Genomic DNA, 21,775 nt, shown 5'->3' with positions numbered 1-21,775 from the left:
CGAATGCAAATGCTCCATTGTTCACTATTCTGTCGTTATATTATCTGCTGCATTATTTTTATATCCTCTTATTAACGCACCCACACACCCCATTTGCATTTTTTAACCTTTTTTAAAACATTTTCATTACAACAATCAGGTAGAAGAGCAATGAAATAAGCGTGGAATAATAGAAGCGAAGAGTTTGATTCTCCTCAGACCTATACCTATTTTAAACTTCACTGGTGCCACTGAGTTTGATTTACACCAAAAAGAAGGAGAGGGGGGGATCAGACCCAGCACGTCCACACTGAGAAATCTGGTTTTTATAGACAGCGAAGGAGCGGCTTTGTGAAACAGTTACAGCACACAACGGGTTGTTTGGAGAAAGCGCTTTTTCTTTCATGGGAAGGCAACTTCTTTGCAGGCAGAGGACTGCGGCACGAGGTAGTGTCCGAGGAGGCCTGCTTGCCGGGAGCGCTCGGCAGCGGCCGTGCCGGGGTAGGACCACCGGCTGCCCGCACTCCGGCCGTGCCGCACAGGTGCCGGGGGCTGCCCGAACAGCAGCACTAAGCCTGCGCTCTTCGCTCTGGTAGCAGTTTTTAGCCTGTCTCGGCTGCTCCTTCTTCACGCTCGCGGTGGGTTTGCAGCACGCGCTGCCCCGAGGAGCGCGCCCGAGGCCGGGCTGCAGCGCGGAAGGGGCGCCGGGTGCCGGAGGCGCTCAGGGACGCGGCCGTGCTGCCGCCAGCGCCGAGCAGGGAGCTGCTGCCACCACGACAGCCGCCGGCCGCAGCAAGCCCCGTTTGGGGCTTCCCGCTCCGAGGGGAGAGAGGGACGGCCGGATTTATGCCGCAGCTGGGCAGGGTGATTTCTGTCAAGCAAATGATCCTTTACGGGCTGTCTGGCGGCAGAGGCAAAGTGCGAGGGTCAGAGCGCTGCCTGAGGAACGCCCCGGTGAGCCAGGCAGTGCTACAAAGGTGAAGAAATCCCCGAAGCAGTCGTCCCTGTCTCACTTTCTGGCAGACTGTAGCAGCCTCTTCAGTGCCTCTCTGAATTGCTTCCATTGCACTTGACTCCGGCTTTTCTCCAAGAGTCGCTGTTAGAAGTTATTACCTAGCGTATACCAATGCCAATGTCTCTGGAGGGATTTTTCCTCACGTTGACTGGTGTTTGATTCCAGGTAAAGCAGTGAGATACAGGTGCTTCAGGCTCCTTTTGTGTCTCTCAGTCTGAAGCAATTCTTTAAAGCAAAGTTCATAAACATGGGGTGTTGTTTTACGATACAGCCGATGTGATCTAATGTCTAGCTCCCAGTCAGAGGTGGGTCTGCTCCTCCCAACAGCAGCTTCGTGCTCCCTCTCCCACTGCTGGTCCTGCTGCTTGTCCGACTCCTGATGAAGCAGTCCAGGGCACTGACTCTGCAGAAAGCTATTCACTTTTTTTTGCTGGATTACTTTTCTGGCAGCTTGACATCCTCTGATGTCTTGCCAAGGTAAGATGAGCGTCAGTGCTGGCACAGGAAGGGATACAGGGTTGCTCAAGAGAGAGGGAAGATGGTAAAGCAATAGCATCAAACTAAATTGGTTGGGTGGTTGTAAGTCCACACCCTTGCACCTCCTTGTGGCTTGCACAACTGCCACCAAGTGAGGGGGCTTTGTGTCCTCCTTCTTCACTATTAGCAATATCTGGCTGTAGGATTGTTATTTAGGTTTGTTTTTTTTCCTCCTAGGTTACTTAACAGCTAGATCACTTCAGAGACAAGAAGCATTAATGACAGCAATGGGAATGCACAAGAGAGGAAGGGAAAGCAGGAGAAACAGCAAGGAATGGGAAAGGCAAGACCATCTCTGGATCTGTAGCATGAGGCAGTCACGAGACTGTGGTCCTGATTGCTCAGGGACTGGTGCAGGTGCTGCCTCTAAGCCGGCCGGGGGCCCACCTGGGGGAAGGTGCTGTCATCCTCTTCTCCCCCCGCGTCTCACCACAGAGTCCGTGCGGGCCCCTGGGCTCGTGCTCTCCCCTCCTTCCCCGCCTGACTCTGCTCATTAGCTCAGTGGCTGCAGCTGCCGGCTGAGCTTCGTCTCTGGTATCACCTGCACACGGGGGGCTGTGGCTGCAGGCACCGGCAAGTCCTTCCTTCACGAGTCGGGGGACTCCTGTGTTAACCCATTTCTTCATCTAGAAACAGCGTGCTGAGGGGTGGGAGGTGGGCAGAGCCAGTGGAGAAATGTTTCAGATCATCAGAGCACCCTCACCCGCCATTTATAACTGCTTTGGGGGTTCCTGTGGCAAACTTTCCCGGCGCTCAGGAGCCCTTTGCAAGGAACCCCTGGGAGTCCTGGTGCTGGGAGGAATCGTCTCTTCTCTGGACAAGAGGACGGAGAAGTAAAACAGCATGCCGAGCTCCTTAACCAGTAGCAAGAATAGCTATTCCACAACCCTGTCAATCAGTTGGTTGGTATACGCTGTTTAATTAGTGTGATCTTTTAAGTCTTTCGCTAGCATTTGTCCAGCTCAGAGGGAACCTCCCCTTACATGCAAAACAGCTTTGCTATTTAAATGTGGGCTTGTATACACAAGCCAGCTGCTACCTCTTCTTGGGGATCCAAGACAGCTGAACATCCCTGCCAGTACAGATAATGTTTTAGGCTGGAGACTAGTCAGTAAGACCACGGCAATCCTCCCTTTTATCCAACCCAATAGGCGTGCTTTTTCCCTTTGGCGTGACTTCAAGGAGACACGGAGTGGAAGAGGTATTTCTTTTGCTAAAATTCTTACTTTTTCATAACACTGGGCATTGGTAGGAGCTAGGAAGGAGCATGCAATGTTCTGTGGGCTCAGTTAGAAGTGCAGTTCATGCAGTCCGCCACCAAACATATGCTAAGAAAAACACTGCTGCTCCACGTAATGCCTCTGTAGTGCTAAGAAAACCCTGTGCTTTGAAGCACGGGAACCACTGCCAGGCTGAGCCGCAGCACTTTAAAAGCAGAACTTGGCTGATTATGTAGGAAAGCTTGGACTGAGGAGGCTGAAAATCCCCTTGTAAGTGTGGTGCGAAGCTTTCCCACAAGAGAAACTTTCTGTTTCTGCTGAAGTTAAGAAGTTTAATCCAGTTAGCTGCCAGATCAAAGTAAATCTAGTTTTGTGCCTTCTCAGTTTCGAATTCTGAACATATCAAAGAAATCCGAGTTTGTTGTTCGACAGGTCACACTGGTGGCTCTCCTTTCTGAGCCCGCTTTGAGGGCGATTTGCTGGACGAGCGCGCTGCCTGCCTTTCCCGTGAGCTGCATTGCGTGCAGGATCCGCTCTGGGGGCACGAGGAGGCTGGAGGGAAGCGCTTTCGGGTGCTGGGCTTCGGCAGACATGGGCACGGCCACTCCAACTAGCTGGGGGGAAAGGCTGACGCGCAGCAATACGCTATGCAGCAAGTATTTCAGGAGCAAAGTGGCTCTCGTATGTCTTAGCCCTGTGCAACTGGAACGTGGCTTCCCCTGGATCCCCTCTATGCAATATCCCAATGGAAATATCATCTTTTCTTTAGAAAAGCAAAACAGAAAATGTATTTCAGCATAGCGTTCAGCCAAGTTTTATCAGTTTGGAAAACACTATAAATCCAGTTGTGATGTTGAGTAGAGAAGGGCAGGAGCTGAATTCTCATGCCTGTCTTTCAGAGCGGGATTTTAATTGGGTTTTGCACTTGACTCTCTGTATTTTTTCCTCCTCCAAAAAACCCTCCCTTGAGTAGGAGGTGTTTGTTTGGGATCTACCTGAATTCCCGCAGGAGCCAGCTGACTCCAGCGCAGAGCAGCAGACCGCTCGGATGGGGACCGAGGGAAGGGAGTTCAGCCTGTTACCTCGTTTCTGCTGGTTTGGTTTTAAAGGCATACTGCCATCTCAGCTTGGGCCCAAGGGTGTTACGGACAGGTTTCTAGAGAAGCCAAGGCCAGTGGAAATGTTACCTTTTTTTTTGGTCACTTTTCTTAGAGAGGGTTAAAGCAAATAAACGTGCAAGGGCTGGTCCTGCTCTGTAGAAAAGCCCGTGTGAGCTGCCTTGGGGGGCGGAAGTGGCAGGAACAAGTTCCTCCTCCCCGTGCCCACCAGCTCCTACCCCTGACTGCAGCTTTGGGCCCTTTCCAGACCTCGGACCCATCATAGACTTGTTTCTTGACAACTCTATTTCTTTCAACTCTTCTCATGTGCTAGAAGCACTCTGCTTTGGAAATCACTGTAGCTGGATAACTTGCAAACTCTGCGAGCAATGTTTTCCTCCAACTTAACTCCCCTCTTCTTCTATGTATTTCCACCTTGCCGTTCTTCCTCCCTGCCTGCGGGTGAGGGGCTGGAGTGCAGTGCAGCAGCCTCCCTAGAGGAATTGCAGGTAAACTTTGGTCTCCCTGAACAGGATGTTTTTCAAAGATGAGCCTGTGAATTAAATTCAGAACCCTGCTAAATACCAAAAAATTGGGAGGAATACTAGTTTAATGGCTGATGATTTCCCTGAATGATTTCCCTTCTCCCTACTAGCTTCTCTGTGGTCTGGAAAAAGGTATCAGCTATCTCTTTTTTTTTCTCCTAGGAAAGAATTACCTTATCAAATCCTCCTCCCCCTACTAGCCCACATGCTAGACTCACAAGTCCAGCTAATTTCTTTTTTTTCCCCCCAAAGATGATCTGATGCAGGTCTGAGCAATTCTTCTCAATTTGTACATAGCTCTGCAGTCTCCTGCTTGTATTTCAGGCCTTTGTGTTCCCAAAGCTTTGTCTCTTTTTTCCAGTTACGTCTCTTGGACTATCAAAAGATATTGCCGTGACCTACTAACTGTGTCTTGCCCGTGTCCTTAGATCATCCTGGTTACGACAGCACTACCACCTTCTTCCTTGCAGGCCAGCTGGCGGATGGCATTTCAGGCGGGCTTAGGAACAGAGTAGCATCGTGGCCCCAGGCAAGTTGCCCTTGGCAAGCGAATTTCAGAGAGGACGGGCATGTGCGATTTGAATTCCCGCAGTGCTGGGGTATGAGCTTTTGAACAGTCTTCATGTGGCTGTCCTGTTGGTGATTTGCTGTTTTTACTTCTCCTTTATTCAGGAGAGGTTACCTAATGTTTTTGCCTTTGGAAATGGGCAGAGTTTAAGAGAAGGCTCAGTTCCTTTCAACTGTCCTGAAAAGCAACTAAGCCAGCACTCAAATTCTTTATATTAAGAACTTCAAGCTTATGTAAAAACTCTGCATTGTTGATTTTGTGTGAAAACCAGAAATTCTGTTGTGACTCAATCTCTGCTTGAGGATCCACCTAGGAAGAAGGTAGAAGAAGCTGAATACTGTCTTTAAGCGTTCTTGAGAAAAGATTGAAGAGTCTCTGTTCAGATGGATATAGCGTTGTGTGTGTATATATACATATGTACGCAATACACGCATTGTGTGTAGGGTGTATATATGCACATGTGTGTATATACATGTACACGCACACTGGCACATAACCCCATACAGTCTCTGGATAGACGGCAGAGTCGCTTGGTTCTAGCGCGTTCCTCGGTGGTGCTCGAGGACTCCATGGCCAGGAACCTCCGGCTTGTTTCTATGGCAGCTATTCCCAGCCTTGTAGCATCCCACCTTCCCTCATTCCCCATTTGGCAACAGGAGGAAAAGAGGAGTACTGTGACTCCCACACTGAGCAGATCTGTGCTCCGGCATGGCGAGGCGAAGGGGAGGAGCACGGAAGAAGGCTGCAGATGACAGGCTCGTACGGGGGGGACCTGGGTGCCGTAGGCCGTTCCCCTCCCAGACCCCCGTGCTGCAGGGCTGTCTCAGAGCCTTTCCTGCAGCCTGGTCTCTCCCAAGCACCGGGGCTTTGTGGGGCAGCCCCAGGCCCTTATTTTTTGCCTCCCTCTTGCCCTACCCTGTCAGACAGGGCACAAGGAGCCTGCAGCGCTGGGTCCAAACCAGGCGCGCTAGGATGCAAGTCCCAGTGGGAGCAGGCTTGCAGTAGCAGAATGGGTTAGGGGAGCTCTGTTGCCCTAGGAAGAGACTGACTAATCTCCCTTTAAATAGTCTGGAAGCGCTCTGGTGAGCTTCTGTTACAGGAGCCGCGAGAACACAGCCAAGACCATGCTCTATATAAATAGCTAGATGCATGCTGGTATGTGCTGTACAACACAGCTATCTGTTCTGGGAAGGTCTTCCTATTTTTCTTCATACTGCTGCATGGATAGCTGAGATCAATCCCCAGTAATATTTCTGTATAGTAGCGGTTCTGCTGCTTTCTTTTTTTTCAGACTGCTGTACCTTCAGTGACGGAGAGGAGGGAGAAGCTGCCCTTTTGAGACAGACCTCTCTCTCCAGTGGCTTTGCCTCTGAGTGACGATAGGCCTGCGCCTTCCCCCAATCTGTACAGCTGGCTTTAGCTCATGCAACGCAGTTCAGACTTTTTTTGATCAGTGCTACGAGTTCAAAAGTCTCATTGATATGTATAGCATAGGAGAGGTGAAAGCAAGGAATATGTGAGTGCTTGCTGTGTAGCTGTGGATCTGGACCAGAGCAGAATGTGATTGTCCTGTGTCTGGAGGCCGAACTTAGCTCATCTGAGCTGTCCCAACTCAGTAATCAGCACTGTAAAATAAACTGGCTAACAGTGTTTTTGAGGTTAGGCTGACTGCTAGTAACATCTTCTTTTCTCTCTTGTAAAACAGAAGGGTGAGAACTGCTCTCCACATAGATACAACTCCTCTGCAGCTGCATAAGTGATTTCCAGTTTGCCTCCATCTAGTCCTGAATTAGCAAGACATCCTTCAAAAAGGTAAGGATCTGACACATGGCCAGTAGCCACTACAGAGCTTTCCAAGACTGAGGTAAATAGGAGAATCCTTAACTAAGAGCATTGCAAGTCTTGCCTCAGCTGAGGTAGGAGGCATTTGAATTTCTTACTCATAGTGTATTGTCATCTTCTCCCTGCCATCCTACCCACTCGATGCGTCAGAGATCTAAGGCTTGATATTTGTTTTTCTTTTTTTTTTTCCCCCTTCTTCTTCTTCTGCTGAGCAGAGGATAATCAGGCCTTCAGTCTCTGGTGCATCATGTCAGAATGTCAGAGAACTTTTTTTTTTTCCTCTTTCTCTCTCTCTGCTCAGACATCGTTCCCCTGAGCCAGTGGGTTTTTACCACAGTAGATCAGTTCATGGGAAAGGCTTGCTGCAAGAGGACTTGGGCAGAGCGGGCCGGAGGGGAGGAAGAGGGACTGTGAGGGGCCATAACACAGAGCAGGTGTGCAGAGCCAGCTTCCCTAGTGCCCCCTCGTGTTTGCCTCTCTCGCTAGTGTTGCTCCTAAGTAACTGTACGAATGACGAGGCTCTCGCCTGACCAGCGTTCCCACCCAGTGTGTTACCCAACACTAACTGCGTGCAGCTGATCACTTTGTTTTTAAGTGCTGTGGGGCCCTTAGGAACCTGTGCTTGGTCCTGTGAGTCACTGCTTGGCCGCTTCGGGCAGGCAGCAGTCTTCCCCCTTCCAGTTAGAAATCCGCAGGGCCCAATCCCAGTTCTTAAACCCAATACCTTGGGCCCTCACCTGGCACACTCAGACCTCTGAGCTCCAGCTGGTTGACACCATCCAACAGGGACCATTTAGACACCATTAACTTCTTTCATCTGATAGGAGGGAGAATAAAAAAGTGCTCTTTCCTTCTTTTTCCACACTCAGTGCTTACCACCTTCAACTGAGGGCATAACTGGGGTCAGGAGTTGTCTCAGTGTGTCACCTTTATGGGATTCAAAGCTCACATTTGGCAAAGCAGAAGTTCTGTATTGGATTTTGGAAACATCATCAAAAAAGGACAGTAATGCCCTTCTGAAGGGAAATACCATAATGTCTGATTATCAACAATCTTCTCAATTACGAAGCAAACCCACAAAAATCCCAGCCTGTGAATTTCATTTAAAAAGAAAGAAAGGAAAAAAAAAACCAGACAGCTATTTCATTAACTGTATTTAATGTACTTACCTTACTTCACTCCAGTAAAATCAACCAGGCTGTTCCCAGGGTAAGTCTGGTCTGTGCTGTGAGCTAGTATGATAACAAGTGGGTTCTCTTTGGAAGGGCACAAGAAGAAAGTGAAACCAAAAGGAGCAGAAATTGCATTTCAGTGCAGGATAGATCTCCCTGAGCCAGGAGGGCAAGAAGCAGTGGAATCTGCCCCAGCCACTCTCATACTTTGCTTGGCCAAGAGTGGGTCAAAATGCAGTGCATTTCTTCCTTTCTCTAGCACAATGGCTTCGCTTCCTGGCCTGAAGCAGGAGACGTTGTTCCAGAACGGTACATGGAGCTATCGAATTCCGGCCTTGCTCTACCTGCCGCGTTTCAGCACCATCCTGGCATTTGCTGAGGAACGGGAGGATGTGGTGGATGAACATGCCAAGCTAATCGCCATGCGCAGAGGCGTGTATGACCCAACCACGCACCATGTTCAGGTACCAGCATGGGGAAAAAGTGGGGGAGACTGCCCAACCGTACTGCTCCCCTGTGCCCAAATGAGTTGAATGTGTCTGCCCTCTCCAGTGTAGGTAAACAGCTCTCCTTCTCCCCAAATTTAAGGAGTCAAATACCGCCTACAAGTAATACAAGTGTATTATGATAGTCACTTGAATTCAATTATTGGGCAGTCATTGGGGGAACAAAGCGGGGCAGGAGCAGTAGATTTTCGGGGGATATCTTTGACCATCACTGCAAAGCTGGGGAAACGGAGAGCACGTGCAAGAGAACATGCAAGAGATGGGAAAGAAGTCCTGTTGCTACAGCAAAGATGTGGAGGAGAGACAGAAATGGGGAGTATCATAGGGATGGGGAGGAGTGAATTAGCAACCAGTGATTTTTTTTTTTTTTTTTTTAATTCATCCTCTTAGAACTAATTTCTGGTTTAAAAAACAATTGAGAATAGCTAGTCTCCCCACGCAAGAGTGTCGTCTGGTTTATCTGTGCCAGTGAATTGGCTACCTTATTAATCCACCAGTTAATAATAACAGTTATCTTGCTGGGTGACTGGGGGTGGTGGATACTTTATTTAGAATCATTTCTTGCATTTGCAAATGCATTAATGTTTAAAAAAACCCATTATATTCTTCTTTTGCAATCCTTCATTGGTTACTGGTTGTCTTAGATTATAGACTCTTAAGAGCTGGAGTCTGCCTCTGTCTCACAGAAGCAGCCTCAGAGCCCACCTGCACTGTCGTATCATTCAGGTAACACCTTGTGTAACCCCCTCTAATTCAGTTAAGTAGAGCTTAGTTGGTCATAAACTCAGTAATTTCTGTTCATATGCTAGAGTTTCTTAAAATAGAAATATTAAATATTCCAAAAAAGGAAACACTGGTTGAATGGGCAAAGTCATGAGCAAAAAGGACAAACAGTAAGCCAGGGTAGAAAAGCTAATTTGCATAATTGCCACTTTTTTACCAAACCAAAAACTCTACATAGGAATAATTTTCTAATTGCAACAGAAGTGATAGAAACATGATTGTGTTGTATGCTCTTTCACATAAAGAAAGATAGAGAGGTGGGAGGAAAGGTATACCTGCTCCGCTACTGATTTGCTGTGTGATGTCCGACAGCTCAAGGCCCAGATTTCCACACGAGACCATGTAAAGCCATGCAATCAGCTCCAGCAAGGTATTGCACCATAGGATGAGACGCCCATTCACACACTGATCAAAATGGAAGAGTAGGAGTCTCAACGGGAAATGAATTTGTCTGCACCCAATGTACTTGAAAAGGGCTGAGATAGATAGCTGGCTTCCTGAGAAACACTGACACAGCACAGTGTCTGTAACAGCATATTTTGACCACTGTGCCTGTCTGTGTGTCCATATATATGTTTGTGAGAAATTCTGAAGATTCATTTACTGTGGTTTTCTATACAGTGTCATAGGACACTGATCATGTTGAGAGACAGAGCATCAACTCCTCAGTGAGCAGTAAATAAAAAGGAAATCAGACCAGCTATTTGGTGAAATGTGAAGTGCATGAGCACACTGTTATCCAAATGATCTCCATTTATTTTCATTTACCCTTGGTGATACCGGTGTATCATCTTCTCATTTCTTGCTCTATCCACTAACTTGTTACTTCTCTCTTGTTCTCGTGCTTTGACCTGTAACTTTTGTCTGGGCATCCTCACTCTGTGATGTGGATTTATTTGTAACGGTGTGTTTCATTCTTGCCTCCCTTCACACGGGCCCTGGTAGTGGAGTAGGATGGAGACCATTGCCAGTGCGCAGCTGAAGGACTACCGATCTATGAACCCCTGTCCTGTTTACGATGAGGTCTCGGGGAACCTCATCCTCTTCTTCATAGCCGTCCCAGGAAAGATCTCTGAGCAGCAGCAGCTCAGGACAAAGATCAACCTGGTACGTCTTTGCCACGTCACTAGCTCAGACCAGGGACGCACTTGGAGCGCTGCCCAGGATCTCACCGAGGGGGCCATTGGCACCGAGTACAACAACTGGGCCACTTTTGCAGTGGGACCGGGTCACGGATTACAGCTGCTCAACAAGGCCCAGAGCCTTGTGATTCCTGCCTATGCCTATCGCATCCTTGACCCTAGGCAGCAGCCCTCCCCTCACGCCTTCTGCTTCCTCAGCTCCGACCACGGGGTGACGTGGGCGATGGGGAACTTCGTGGAGGAGGAGAACGCAGTGGAGTGTCAGGTGGCGGAGGTGCGCACCTGCGGCCGGGAGGCGCTCTACTGCAACGCACGGAGCAGCACGGGCGCCAGGATCCAGGCTGTCAGCTACAACCATGGGGTGGACTTTGAGGGAGGCCAGCGGGTTGAAACGCTGGTAGAGCCTCCCTTCGGATGCCACGGAAGTGTTACTGCCTTCCCGCCTCCCCCTGATGCCAGGTGCCAAGATAGTTGGTTGCTCTACGCTCACCCTACGGACCCAAAGGGCCGAAAGGATTTAGGAATTTACCTCAACAAAAGCCCTTTAAATCCAGCATCCTGGACAAAACCAAGCATCCTCTCCAAGGGCCTGTGTGCTTATTCGGATCTGCAGTACATGGGGGTGGGCCCTGATGGCTCAGCCCTCTTCTCCTGCCTCTTTGAATTTGGGACCCACAAGCAACACGAGAAGATAATCTTTGTCATGTTCACTTTGAAGCAAGCCTTTCCATCGGAGTCCTGAGTGTCAAACCTTCCAGGATGCCTCAGAAAACCGCCTCTCCTGAGACTTCTCACTTTCACTTCTCATCTTTCAGCAAAAGGTTTTTCTTACTCCTCTTTTGCCCTCGGTTTGTTGTTGGCTTGCGACGTCTATAGATTGCAAAGTCTATTAAACACACCGAAACTACAGATGTTGGGTTTTGTTTTCCTTTACCTGTTCTCCCTTCTCGCCTCTCCCTTTGGCTGCCATTTTAAGCACCTCGTCCTCAAAGCAAGCCTGACTTTCGTACAAGGCTTTTCACCTCGGGGCTTCCGACAGGCTTGACGAGGGAGGCGCATGCAGACAGCGCAGGGACCCCGTGGGCAAAGGTGGCAGCGATTTTACGCTGAGCTGTGCTTAGACCGCGGAGAGCGGGTTGCAGAGGACAGTGGGGTTCCCCCTCCGCCCGCAGGTATCTCCCGCGGAAAACTGTGGTGACGCCGGTTAGGCGCACTCCTTTTGGCAGTCCGTGCTGGAGACGGCAGCCGTAAGGGCTTGCTGCTCGGAGAGGCCATGCGAGGGTCCCGTCGCGGGGTGTTCCCTGCCCGCTCCTGCACCGGGGTCAGCCTTGCCTCGCCGAGTTCCCAGGCCCCGCGGAGACGCGCTTCTGCGCAGCTTCGCCTTCCCCTGCTGCCTGCTCTTGCCTTGCTGCCCCTTTGCTTGCGCCGCGCTAGGTAGCTGCAACTTCTCATGCGCAAGGAAACCGCGGTCCCGCGTGGCCCAGCCCTTGCTTTCCCGGGCAGCGACAGGGGGGCACGTGCAGGCAAAAAGCAAGGTTCGGGGCCGGGGCAAGTGGCAGAAATGGCACTTTGCCTGTATCAGAAGTGCAGGATCGGGACAGGTCTGCAGGGGGAGCTCCCAATTTATAGTCAGGAGGGGAAATAATTGCTGGTCTTCTTAACGCACATGCTAAGCTACAGTCCGCAGAGAAACTGCTCTTAACTCTGGCAGTCCCATGTCTTGAAAGTATGGCTCTTGCTGTTAGGGAACATTATTGGCATGGGGGGCAGTGCGTCTAGCAAACAGCATTGCCCTGCTTCCAGCAAATTGCAAAGGTGCAAATGCGAGAGGAAGGAGGCCTGGCCAAGCCCTGAGTAGCGTGAGAGTGCTCAAGCTGGAAGGCTTTCCAAAGCAGACAGATTTTCAGCAGGTTTCTGAAGGAAACAGCCCCAATTCCGGTGAGAGCGCGCCTCTCCTGAGGCTGAGGTGCGATCTGAAAGGAGGTGTTGTACTGTTGGGAGATAAAGGGAGTGACCAGAAGTGAATCGCCACCGAGGGGGACGCTTCAGAGCAGATGGAGCCAGGAAAGGTTTAACCATGTCTCTGGACAAGATTCTGCTTTAAGAGCCAGTCCATGCTTGTTTTCCGTGTGCTATATGCTGCACATGTGCACGTATGGAATAGCGCCAAGGAGGTGGTGTGTGTTTGCTCTGTTGATGAAGGAGGAGGGTCCCTGATTTTTTCTCGCTCATCTAGGTTTGTTGCAGGGCACCTGGAGCTGCCGTACGAAGGGAGCGAAGCGATCCTACAGCCCGCACAACTACGGCTGTAATTTGCCAAGCCTTTCCCAAGCAGCAGGTCAGTAACACGCTGGGCTGGAGCAGCTGCAAAGCACCGAGCAGCTCACTCACTAACCAGTACTTTGTGGGTATTATTCATCTGCTCTTCTGATGTAGGCCAGAGTCTAAATACGCTTTTGTGGCCAATAGCCTGTTACTGATGCCTGATGAGGGAATGCTATATTTAGACTCCAGCATAGCTAAGTGCTGTCCTGTAGATTTAACTTCCCTTGTCAGGCATACTTCTGTTTCATGACGTGAAAATGCCTCTTAGAGCACTCTTCATCTGGCCGAGCCCGGCAGTGCTCTTGCTGATACGCTGTGCAGGCTGGATGTGCGGTGGGGTTTGGGGTGACCCTGGTGCATCTTGAGCAATGCTGCCGACAGTATGTATCTGCTGGCCCTTGGCAGGCTGGTGAATTCACAGCCAGCTGGTACAATACTACCTAGACATCTGTAGCAAACCCAGTTCAGATAAAAAATGTTTACTGCAATGTCTTAGAGACAACTTAGACTAACATCCCAACACAGAGAAAAATAATGTTTGATTTGTCCACAGGCTGCCAGGGCTGCAATTTTTGATTATCCAACATTGAAATGTGTCCCAGTTCTTTGTCTGTGGCCTCATTCTTTCAAGTAAATTGAAATATTGCTGCTGCTACGGTTATCTAATAGAGTCTGTTGAGTCTACTTGGGATTTGTCTGACAGGTTTACCTATTATTCTTCTGTTTTATGAGGGGAGCCCTTACGCAGTGCTTTGTCCCAACTGTGGGATGTCAGTATATGCTATTCTAAGCATATCCTCTTCCTTGTGGAAACCTAGGGTTGTGCTCACTACATCTGTAGTGTCTACACCGTATCACCTGGTGTGTAACTGAGGGCACAGGTAACTGCACTCCCCCTCTGTGGCAAATGTTGTAGCTCCCCTCCAGAAAACCCCCTTAATATCTTCTTTCTCAGATCTACTCCCCGGCCTTCTCCGACACAGGCACAGATGGAAAGAAAATGAGTGGTGTAAGTATCCGCTGGAGAAGAGCCTCTTGTCTCCATGCAGGACCGAGTAAGGTACATGCTATGCTTTGGGAATCAGGCTGCAGATGGCTCAGGACCATGAAGGGATCAGTCTTTCCCCAGCGTCGCAGACTTCACGTGCTAGCTCCATGAGAAGTAAAACAGAAGCCATTTCCTTTTCAGGCGGTGCTGTGTGTGAGCCATTAGAGATCACTCAGATGTTTATATTAGTGCTTTGGGATTCATCTTTCGAGCACCTGGAGCTGTACTGCGCTTTCTTTTAGGACCAAGAAATCCATGCAGAAACCAACCTGTGCATCTTAGTGCCACAATCATCACACGTCTGGATCCTGTCCCCTTGTTTATATCTCCAAGTTGAGGAGTTCTGTGCCGCTGGGCACAGGATTCGCACATTTGAAGGAAATAGCAGTAGCTTGCTAAATGCTGAAGCCTGTGGAGGGATGGGTAGGAGTTAGGTGTTAAACATCCAGCTAATCAGTCTTTCAGCTGTCTGAACAAGGCTCGTACCCCTCTGCTACCCTATGTTAATTTGCTGTAGCTCAGCAGAAGCTCTCCGAAGACAGTTTCATTCCAGCAGTACTTACCTTGTGCAGCAGCTCCGTTCGTTCTGCATCCACATATGGCTCCGCTGCATGGAGAGATGGAGAGTGATGTGAGGTCAAGCAGTGCTTTGACGTTCAGAGCTGCTCTGCTTCCTGCTGCAGCTACGCTGCAAGCGTCAGACGTCACAGGTGAGGTTAGCAGCACACTGCAGCAGGGCAAAGCTGTCAAAGTGGGTACACAATCCCCTCGCCACATCCAGGCACTCTTCCCAGTGGAGAATAGGATTTGCAACTGTGCCATAGCTTACAAGAGCTTACAGCTACTGTCCATGTGGAGCTCTGTCATGGCTTTCAGCATCTGACTCCTATTTAGGCACCTAAATCAATGGGAGTTTGGTTCCCAAAGCCCTGCGTGGATCTGAGTGAAGCTCTAGTGCAGGTCCAGCTGAGCTAATTTTGGCCTGCAGACAGTGCTTGCTCGGCATGGACAGGAAGCCTTGCACGTGGCAGCTCTGCCCACTCAGCGGGGTCCGACAGTGGTCCCACAATTTTGCATTCTGAACTCTGCAGTCATGCTGGTGCCCGCAGTTTAATCTCAGCAGCAGAAATTAAACTGGACGCTGCAGAGCAGGTGTTTGGACAACTGAAAGCACCGGGAAGGCAGACGGGGATGAACGCTGGTCTGTACTGGTTTGTGCAACCTCTCCATCCCAAGTTCCAGGCTCTCCCCGTCCGCTTTGAGGCTGCTCTCACCTGCCTTGCTGCAGGGGGGCAGCAGTCCGCTGTCCCCGGTGTGACCCACGCACCACCACTGCCGCAGCACTTCCCCAGGCCCTGGGAGGTGAGGTTTGCCTGGGGCTAGAAGCGTCTGCATTGCCTGGGGACTCTCCCTCGGTGCTCAGAGTCCCCGGCAGAGTCACCGCCTGGCAGCTGCCTTTGCTCACAGCTCAGCTGTGGCTGTGAAGAGGCGCTTCCCTCAAACGCGCCGTGGTTGGAGGCCCCGGAGAGGCACCCACGCGGGCCGTGCGGGCAGTGCCCCGTAGCGGCGTCCCGCCGGCTGCAAGCCCGCCGTCGCCGCGCGGCCTTGGCGACGCAGCGCTGCGCATGCCGCAGGGAGCACGGGCGAGGGGCAGATGTAGAGACGAAGAAAAGGGAAGCGAAAGTCCCCAGTTCTCCCCTCTGTGACGCAGGCTGCCAGAGTGACTCTGCTCCGTCCCGCCGTTGGGGATTTAGACTAGGAAAGACTTTCAAATCCACCTAACAGTAACTGTCAGGGAGCTTTGGTCACAAACTCCCAGACAAATCAGCCTCTGAGCCTGTTCCCGTGCATGGAAACGTACGGCGGTAGTTTTATTCAGTTCGTTCAAGCCCCCTCCTCACACCTAGCTGTATGTGAGGACTGCACGAGGCAGGAACGGGGCAGTCGGTGCTGAGGATCCTAATGCGCAGGGTGTTTCTGATCAGAGTGGGATTTATTTATTCCCCCTGGAGACCTGCAGTGGGCAGGAAAGACGGACAGAAAAAAGGTGGAAACGCAAAGGGTCTGGTGACAGATCGCAAATGGGAGAGGAGGCCACCAAAGGCTGTGGGACTGAATCAGCCGGGGAGCAGACCAGATCCCCAGCCGGGACTTCTGCTGCGGTGTCAGGCCGGGAAGGTGGAGGGAAAGGCAGGGAAGCAGGGCTTGCTGCTCACTTCGCTTGCAGCACGAAGAGGGAGAGCGGGGGCTGCAGAAACATGTCACGCTCGCTCTGCGAGCTGCTTGAGTTGAGGAAGTTGTCCGCGGCTGAGTTTCCTTTCCCTCTCTGTACTATTGAAACAGGAAGCTGGTGAGCTGAAGCTGCTCGATCATTACACACAGACACACAGGCAGCTCTGGCAGCTCCTGTACTGGCACTCAGGTCTCCTCCGGCGCCAGCGATGGATCAGTGCTGGTACCACGGCAACATTACTCGCTCCAGGGCCGAGGACCTGCTCTCCAAAGTAGGCAAGGATGGCAGCTTCCTTGTGCGGGCCAGTGAGTCGATTGCTTCGGCGTACGCGCTCTGCGTGCTGTAAGTACAGCTTTCACCCCGGCGCTTCACGCGGACGCTTTTGTCCCCGCTCGTGCGGGGAGCTGCCCCCAGGTCCTCTCCGGTGCGGAGCAAAGCGCCGCGGCGCCCACCGGCGAGGTGCAGCCCGCATCGGCGCACGCCGGCTGGGCCACAGCGTACGGTAGGGTTGGGAGCAGGCCCATGTATTTACTGCTGTAATAGAATAAACCACCCCAGTCTCGCCCCTGCTTCTGAAGGAGACGATGATCCAAGATACTGTTGTTGCGCTCAGAGAGAGGGGGAGAGAAAATAAGCTCTTGACCTCTGTGAGCCTGTTAGCAGCTTGGCTATTTGCTTCTAACAACCAAAGTGCTGAGCTTGGTACCTTCCCAGGCACTTTCTCGCTCCGGTTCGGCGTGCGTGTGGCCCACCAGCCTGTACAGCGCCGTGTCCCACCCCACGAGGGGCTTGCAGTAGTCCCTGGCCTGGTGCGACGGTGATTCCACCTGCCCCACTGATGTGGCTCGCGGGGGAAATACTGTCAGGCAGGAGATGGAGAGGAGGGACAAGCTGGCAGCCCTGGCCCCCGGTTCGGGGCTGGGGCTGGGGCTGGGCACGGGGAGCAGGGCCTCCAGGCCTGGGTTTGCGAGGAGCAGGTGTGATTCCCGGAGGCAGGAGCGGCCGGGGCCAGGGGAGACTGAAGCCAGCAGCTGAGGTGAAGTTTGAGGCACTTGGCTTTGGATTGCAGAGAGATAACACGGTCCCCGTCCCCTCGGAAGAGGTCAGGAGAGCCTCGGTGGGACCCTGCTCCGCCTGTCTGATTCCGTCTGCTGCCGGGGTGCAGCAGATTAATGAAATGTATTTCACGCCTCCACTGCGATTACAGGCAGGTTTCTCAGTGTCGCTTCTTTCTGGAAGCGTATTTCTCGCGGTGGCGAAGGTGCTGCTGCCGTTTCTAACTCTGGCCTCACTGCTCACCGCTGAGGTCAGGCTTCTGGTGACAGCAGAGCCTGCTGCAGAGGGCACGTCTCATGCAGAAGAGCGTGGGCTGGCCAGCTGCCCCGCGGAGCCGGGCGTCGCGCTGCACGGGCTCGGCGGCTGGGCCCGGGGGCGTCCGCAGGGTGGCGAGAGCCTCCGCGCCCGCTTGTGCAGGTGCTTGTAGTAACGTGCGCAAGGGAGGAGTTTGGTCCTTCCGGAGGGAGCAGCGAAGAAGGGCGGCTGCAAACGAGTAGCCAGGGCAGGCGGGAGGAAGGGGGGGCAGTCGTGTTGCATAGGCTTCGTGTCCACATTGCCGATTGGGGAACGCTTTACTGGAATAAAGACTGCGGCTTCCACCGAGTGCTTCTTGTACAACCCCTTTGATTTGCCTTTTAGCCAGCAGGTACACAGATAAAATATTTTAATGGGGCGACAGCGGGGATTTTGTAGAAAGGGAAAGTGCTGTAAAAATGTCTACTAACACGTATTTGCATAAGTTTTTCCATTGTAAATGTTTATGCAGCCAGCTTTGAAAGCCTTTTGTGACTTGGGAGACATGGGATCAGGAAATAGAAACAATATCATGACCAGGATTTTCTGAGCCGGGAGCCAAAGGTCGTGTTCTTAAATCCATTCTGAAGTGGCTTCCATGAATGGTTTAATTAAAGAAGTCGGGAGCACCCAGCCTTGCCAGCCAAGAGGGGCAGGAACTGCGGCGGGAAGCCCTGGCGTGAATTGCAGGCCGAGAAAAGTCACCCAAACTCGTGTCGAAGTACACAGCCAGCTCTCCGCCTGTGCTGCTTTACAGCCAGCCTGCGAAGAGCAAGGGTTAAAGGCGGTGAATAAGTCTTTCCCTCTGAACGTCACCTTGACAAAATGCGCAGCTTTGCCGGAGCCGAAGTCTTCCTCAGAGACGTATCCGTTTCAGCCCCGTTATCGACTGGAAGCTGTTTGAAGTCTGAGCTCTTCAGTCACTTCTTTTTGAAAAACGGGCTGGCTGGAGACAGCGAATGCAAGAAAGAGAGAGGGGAATTGAAAGCCTGACTGCAAAAGGCTGTTTCACAGACCAGGATTGTACTGAAACGGAGTAAATATGTGCGTAGAGGAGGAAAACAAAATACCATGAAATTTGCTCTGAAAAGGAAGTGTCATTTTCTACAAAGCTCTAATAATTATCAAGCAGATCAGTCTAAATCCAGCAGAAGGGCTTATTATTAACATTTTTATATTATAGAATGAAATATAGATTTTCCTGCAGAGCCATTTTAGGAAAGTAGGATTTGTATAAACATAGACAGGCAAGGAAGGTGCATTTGCAGGGCATTTTACTGGTGCCTCCCCTCTTTTTCTAAAACTTAGAGCAGCAGCATTTGGCTTAGCAGGGCACTGCAACAGCCAGCGAGTGCGGAGGGGACGCTCCTCCCCCAGCACGGCTGGCCTCTGCCCTGCTGGCCATACTGCCCCATAAAAGGCAAGGAGCAGTGTCATTTTCCTCCTCCTTTTTCTGTGCCTCGACCGCTTGATTTGCTGGTTTATGGGCTAGAAACGGGCCCTCAAACTCACCTGGGGAGGAACACCTGGATCCTCAGGTCAAAAAGAGTCCGCCTGGCTTTTGCAAAATGCTGCGCCTGAAGCGGTGTCACTCCTCCACGGGATCTTCTGCTGGTGGCTCCTGCGTGAAGGCCTGCAGGATGAACAGCGGTGCAAGGCCGGCCACAGCTTTGAGGTCCCTCTCGGAGGGCGCCTCCTGTGAGCGGCCATTCCCAGCCCCCGGGGGGGGACGGGGAAGGCCCCGCTAACGTGCCCTTACGCAGCCCAGTGTGGCAGTCCCGTCTGTGGTTAGGACTTCCAGGCGCTCCCATTGCACGTTGCATCATCATCACCGGGGCACGACCGTACGTACCCTGCAAGAGGAGAAGAGAAAATCCAGAGCTCGTCCCCCTTCCTCCTCTGTTGGCTTAGAGGACAGGGACAGGAGAAAGTAATTGGGGACGTGTTTAAAGTGAGGCAGCTGTTGTATTTGCCCCCCACACAGCCCGGCTGAATGAAGGTTCTGCATTTGTGAACTCAGCACCCAGTTTTTAGGGAGGACCTGGAATGTGACTGTAATTGGGACAGGCAAAATGCTGAGGAGAGAAAGCCTAAGGGCAGAAACGGAGTGAGAGCCACAGCCCTCGCCACCCACATGCACCGGCGCGAGGGGACTGCTAAAGAGGATCCTGCAAGGCGCCCGTCCCTGCTCCCGTCTCGCCCAGCAGCCCTTCCTCGCCTGCTCTTCCATTGGTCTTGCCCGTCCTCGGCTCAAACCTGCTTACGGGTGCTACGACAGCTGCCTGGCAAGGCCTGAGCGAAGGGGACTCGCTGCGAAGGTGCCTGGAGGGTCCTCCCGTGACGCAAGAGCCACCGAGCTGGTTTGTTTATCAGTTTCATAATCTCCGCGCGCACACACCAGTTTTCTCCCGTCAGCTGCATGAGCAGTTCTGCTCGGCTCTGTTTGCATATCAGCAGGAGGAAATGGTGTAAGAGAACTGCGCTGACAGATAAAAACAAAACCTATACCCTTCCTCGGGGCATATCCTCATCTGGCGGTGGTTGCCCTCGACTCAGTGAAATTAGCAGCTCTGTGGCCATACAGGGTTCGAGATCAGGCCCGTGACTCTCATCTCTGGCTGTCTTGCAGTAGCAGCTCCGCACATGCGTGAATAGGTGCGTATGGAATGGTCCTGGATCAGTTACCGAGGTGGTACTGAGGTCTGGGAGTGGTTGTAATTCTTCTGAGCCCTTTGCGTTAATGTCATCAGAAAGACTGAGGTTCATACGGATGTATGACAAAATCCTCCAGACAACCTTGGAAAAACTCAGCTATGATGTATGAGTAATCTCCTTTCGTTTCCAATTGCTCTTTGTGACTCCCCGGGTAAGGTTACCTCAGATCTCCTGCCTGGTATGTGCGATCCAGAAGGGCTTGTGATGAACAGACTCACAGCATGATCACAAAAGAGACCAGGGTGTTTTATTTCTCCCCGGCGGGAGGGCTGACCTTGGCGCGCGTTTCATGGCAATCCCACAGGTAGTGCAGGGCTCCTGCTGCAGTCAGGGAAGCTCTGAGACTGGATTCCAGTTTTTGCTTTGAGAGGAAGGGGTCGACACCAGCGTCGTTTCTTGGCTTAAAGCCGTATCGCCAAGAGTGCTTTAACAGAGTGCTTTGCAGGTGACTTGAGAGGTTTGATCAATCTGTTGTTCACTGGGGAAAAACGTAAAAATGCATTTTTTCAGCCAGCACTTCTTGGGCAAGTTCCACAAAGCTCAGCAGCTGCTGAGGAAGGTCGTGCTCAGCACATTACTGCACCGCTCAGGCTTCCCTTCCTTGCCCTTGGGCTGCTGCATGTTAATGGGGCTCTTCACTGGGCAAAAGTCACCCTCCCACCTCCCTTGAATAAGAGTCTGATTGCATTTAACTGGGACAAAATGTTACTTATGGCTGATCTACAGACACACATATACCGTGTGCATCTGCACCAGGATAGTGCGGTCGGTTTTAATTTATGCCTGCTGTTTAGATCTTGTGCATGAAAGTGTGCCTAACAGTCAAGTGTATTATTGTGATTTAGCTGAAATCTATTATTTGTTTTTTCCAGTACAAGTCAATGCATCTACTAGCCCTTCGATTTACTCATTCATTGCTGATTTTGGCCCAGTGTCTTTTGAAATTCTGCTTTTTCATTCCTTCCTGAGACGCCCACTCTACTGACAGCTAGAGCCATTTGGTGTTTTCTTTCCTTCCGGCCAGAAGAAGAGTTGAATAACTCACTCTGAGGCTGATTCTGGTATCACTTTTTGCAGTGACATCTGCAAACATTTCTCAGTGACCGTGAACACTTCAGGTTTGTGTTAGCTGACAGACACCAGCGAAATGGAAAGAAATGTTTAAACCCTTGTGCATGAACCCATCCATCTGTCTAGGGGTCTTCCACTACCTTCTCTCACAGGCAGGGGTGTCATCATGCAATTCCCTTCTGGAGATGGTCTTAACCACCTTTTTCTGATCTGTTCCAGCTTCCGGAACTGCGTTTACACCTATCGGATTCTGCCCGATAAAGAAAATAAGCTAATTGTCCAGGTAAGCCACGCTGCAACCCATTCGGTCCCGCAGAAATGCACTTGAGATTGCTCGCTGCCTTTTTTCAAATAGCTGAAACTAACACTAGGAGACGAAGGTATGCGGAATTCAACCAGTGCACCCAGCCAGCACAGCGCTTGTCTCCAGGCCAGTGCTGGAGCCCCCTGCCTCAGCACACCCCTTAATTTGTCTGCCTTCAATTCAGAGGCACTGCCACGTTTTATATGTAACTGAGAGCCTCAGCCCAGGGAATACCTTTAAGTCAGCTTTTTATCAGTGCTTGCAGATATTTTCAACCCCAATCATGGCACGATTTACCTACACCCAGAGAAGGCAAAGTGAAT

At 51.3% G+C, this 21,775-nt stretch overlaps 2 protein-coding genes across 4 annotated transcripts in view; both read left to right on the top strand.

The window, feature by feature from the left end:
* The first annotated feature begins 2,649 nt into the window (after positions 1-2,649).
* Positions 2,650-11,259, top strand: NEU2 (neuraminidase 2). Its single transcript, XM_013942651.2, has 4 exons — positions 2,650-2,732; positions 6,667-6,773; positions 8,235-8,439; positions 10,210-11,259. The coding sequence occupies exons 3-4, from the start codon at positions 8,239-8,241 to the stop codon at positions 11,146-11,148; spliced, it is 1,140 nt and encodes a 379-aa protein (XP_013798105.2). The 5' UTR covers positions 2,650-2,732; positions 6,667-6,773; positions 8,235-8,238; the 3' UTR covers positions 11,149-11,259.
* A 4,909-nt stretch (positions 11,260-16,168) lies between these two features.
* The window catches only part of INPP5D (inositol polyphosphate-5-phosphatase D), a 53,717-nt gene continuing 48,110 nt past the window's right edge, over positions 16,169-21,775 (top strand). For all 3 annotated transcript variants that reach the window (XM_067302019.1, XM_067302017.1, XM_067302016.1), the window contains exons 1-2: positions 16,169-16,354; positions 21,368-21,431. In XM_067302019.1, the coding sequence (XP_067158120.1) occupies positions 16,221-16,354; positions 21,368-21,431 (198 nt within the window). In that variant the 5' untranslated portion in view covers positions 16,169-16,220. The remainder of the gene's footprint in view (positions 16,355-21,367; positions 21,432-21,775) is intronic.

The sequence above is a fragment of the Apteryx mantelli genome, chromosome 9 (assembly GCF_036417845.1).
Source record: "Apteryx mantelli isolate bAptMan1 chromosome 9, bAptMan1.hap1, whole genome shotgun sequence".
In the NCBI taxonomy this organism is placed as follows: domain Eukaryota; kingdom Metazoa; phylum Chordata; class Aves; order Apterygiformes; family Apterygidae; genus Apteryx; species Apteryx mantelli.
This window is presented reverse-complemented; position numbering and strand designations above follow the sequence as displayed.

What these genes read in the sequence shown, in the direction of transcription:
- NEU2 (XM_013942651.2), top strand. Translation starts at nt 8,239, where the DNA reads ATGGCTTCGCTTCCTGGCCTGAAGCAGGAGACGTTGTTCCAGAACGGT. An exon ending in CAACCACGCACCATGTTCAG is followed by an intron (nt 8,440 to 10,209) that starts GTACCAGCATGG and finishes GGGCCCTGGTAG; the next exon opens with TGGAGTAGGATGGAGACCAT.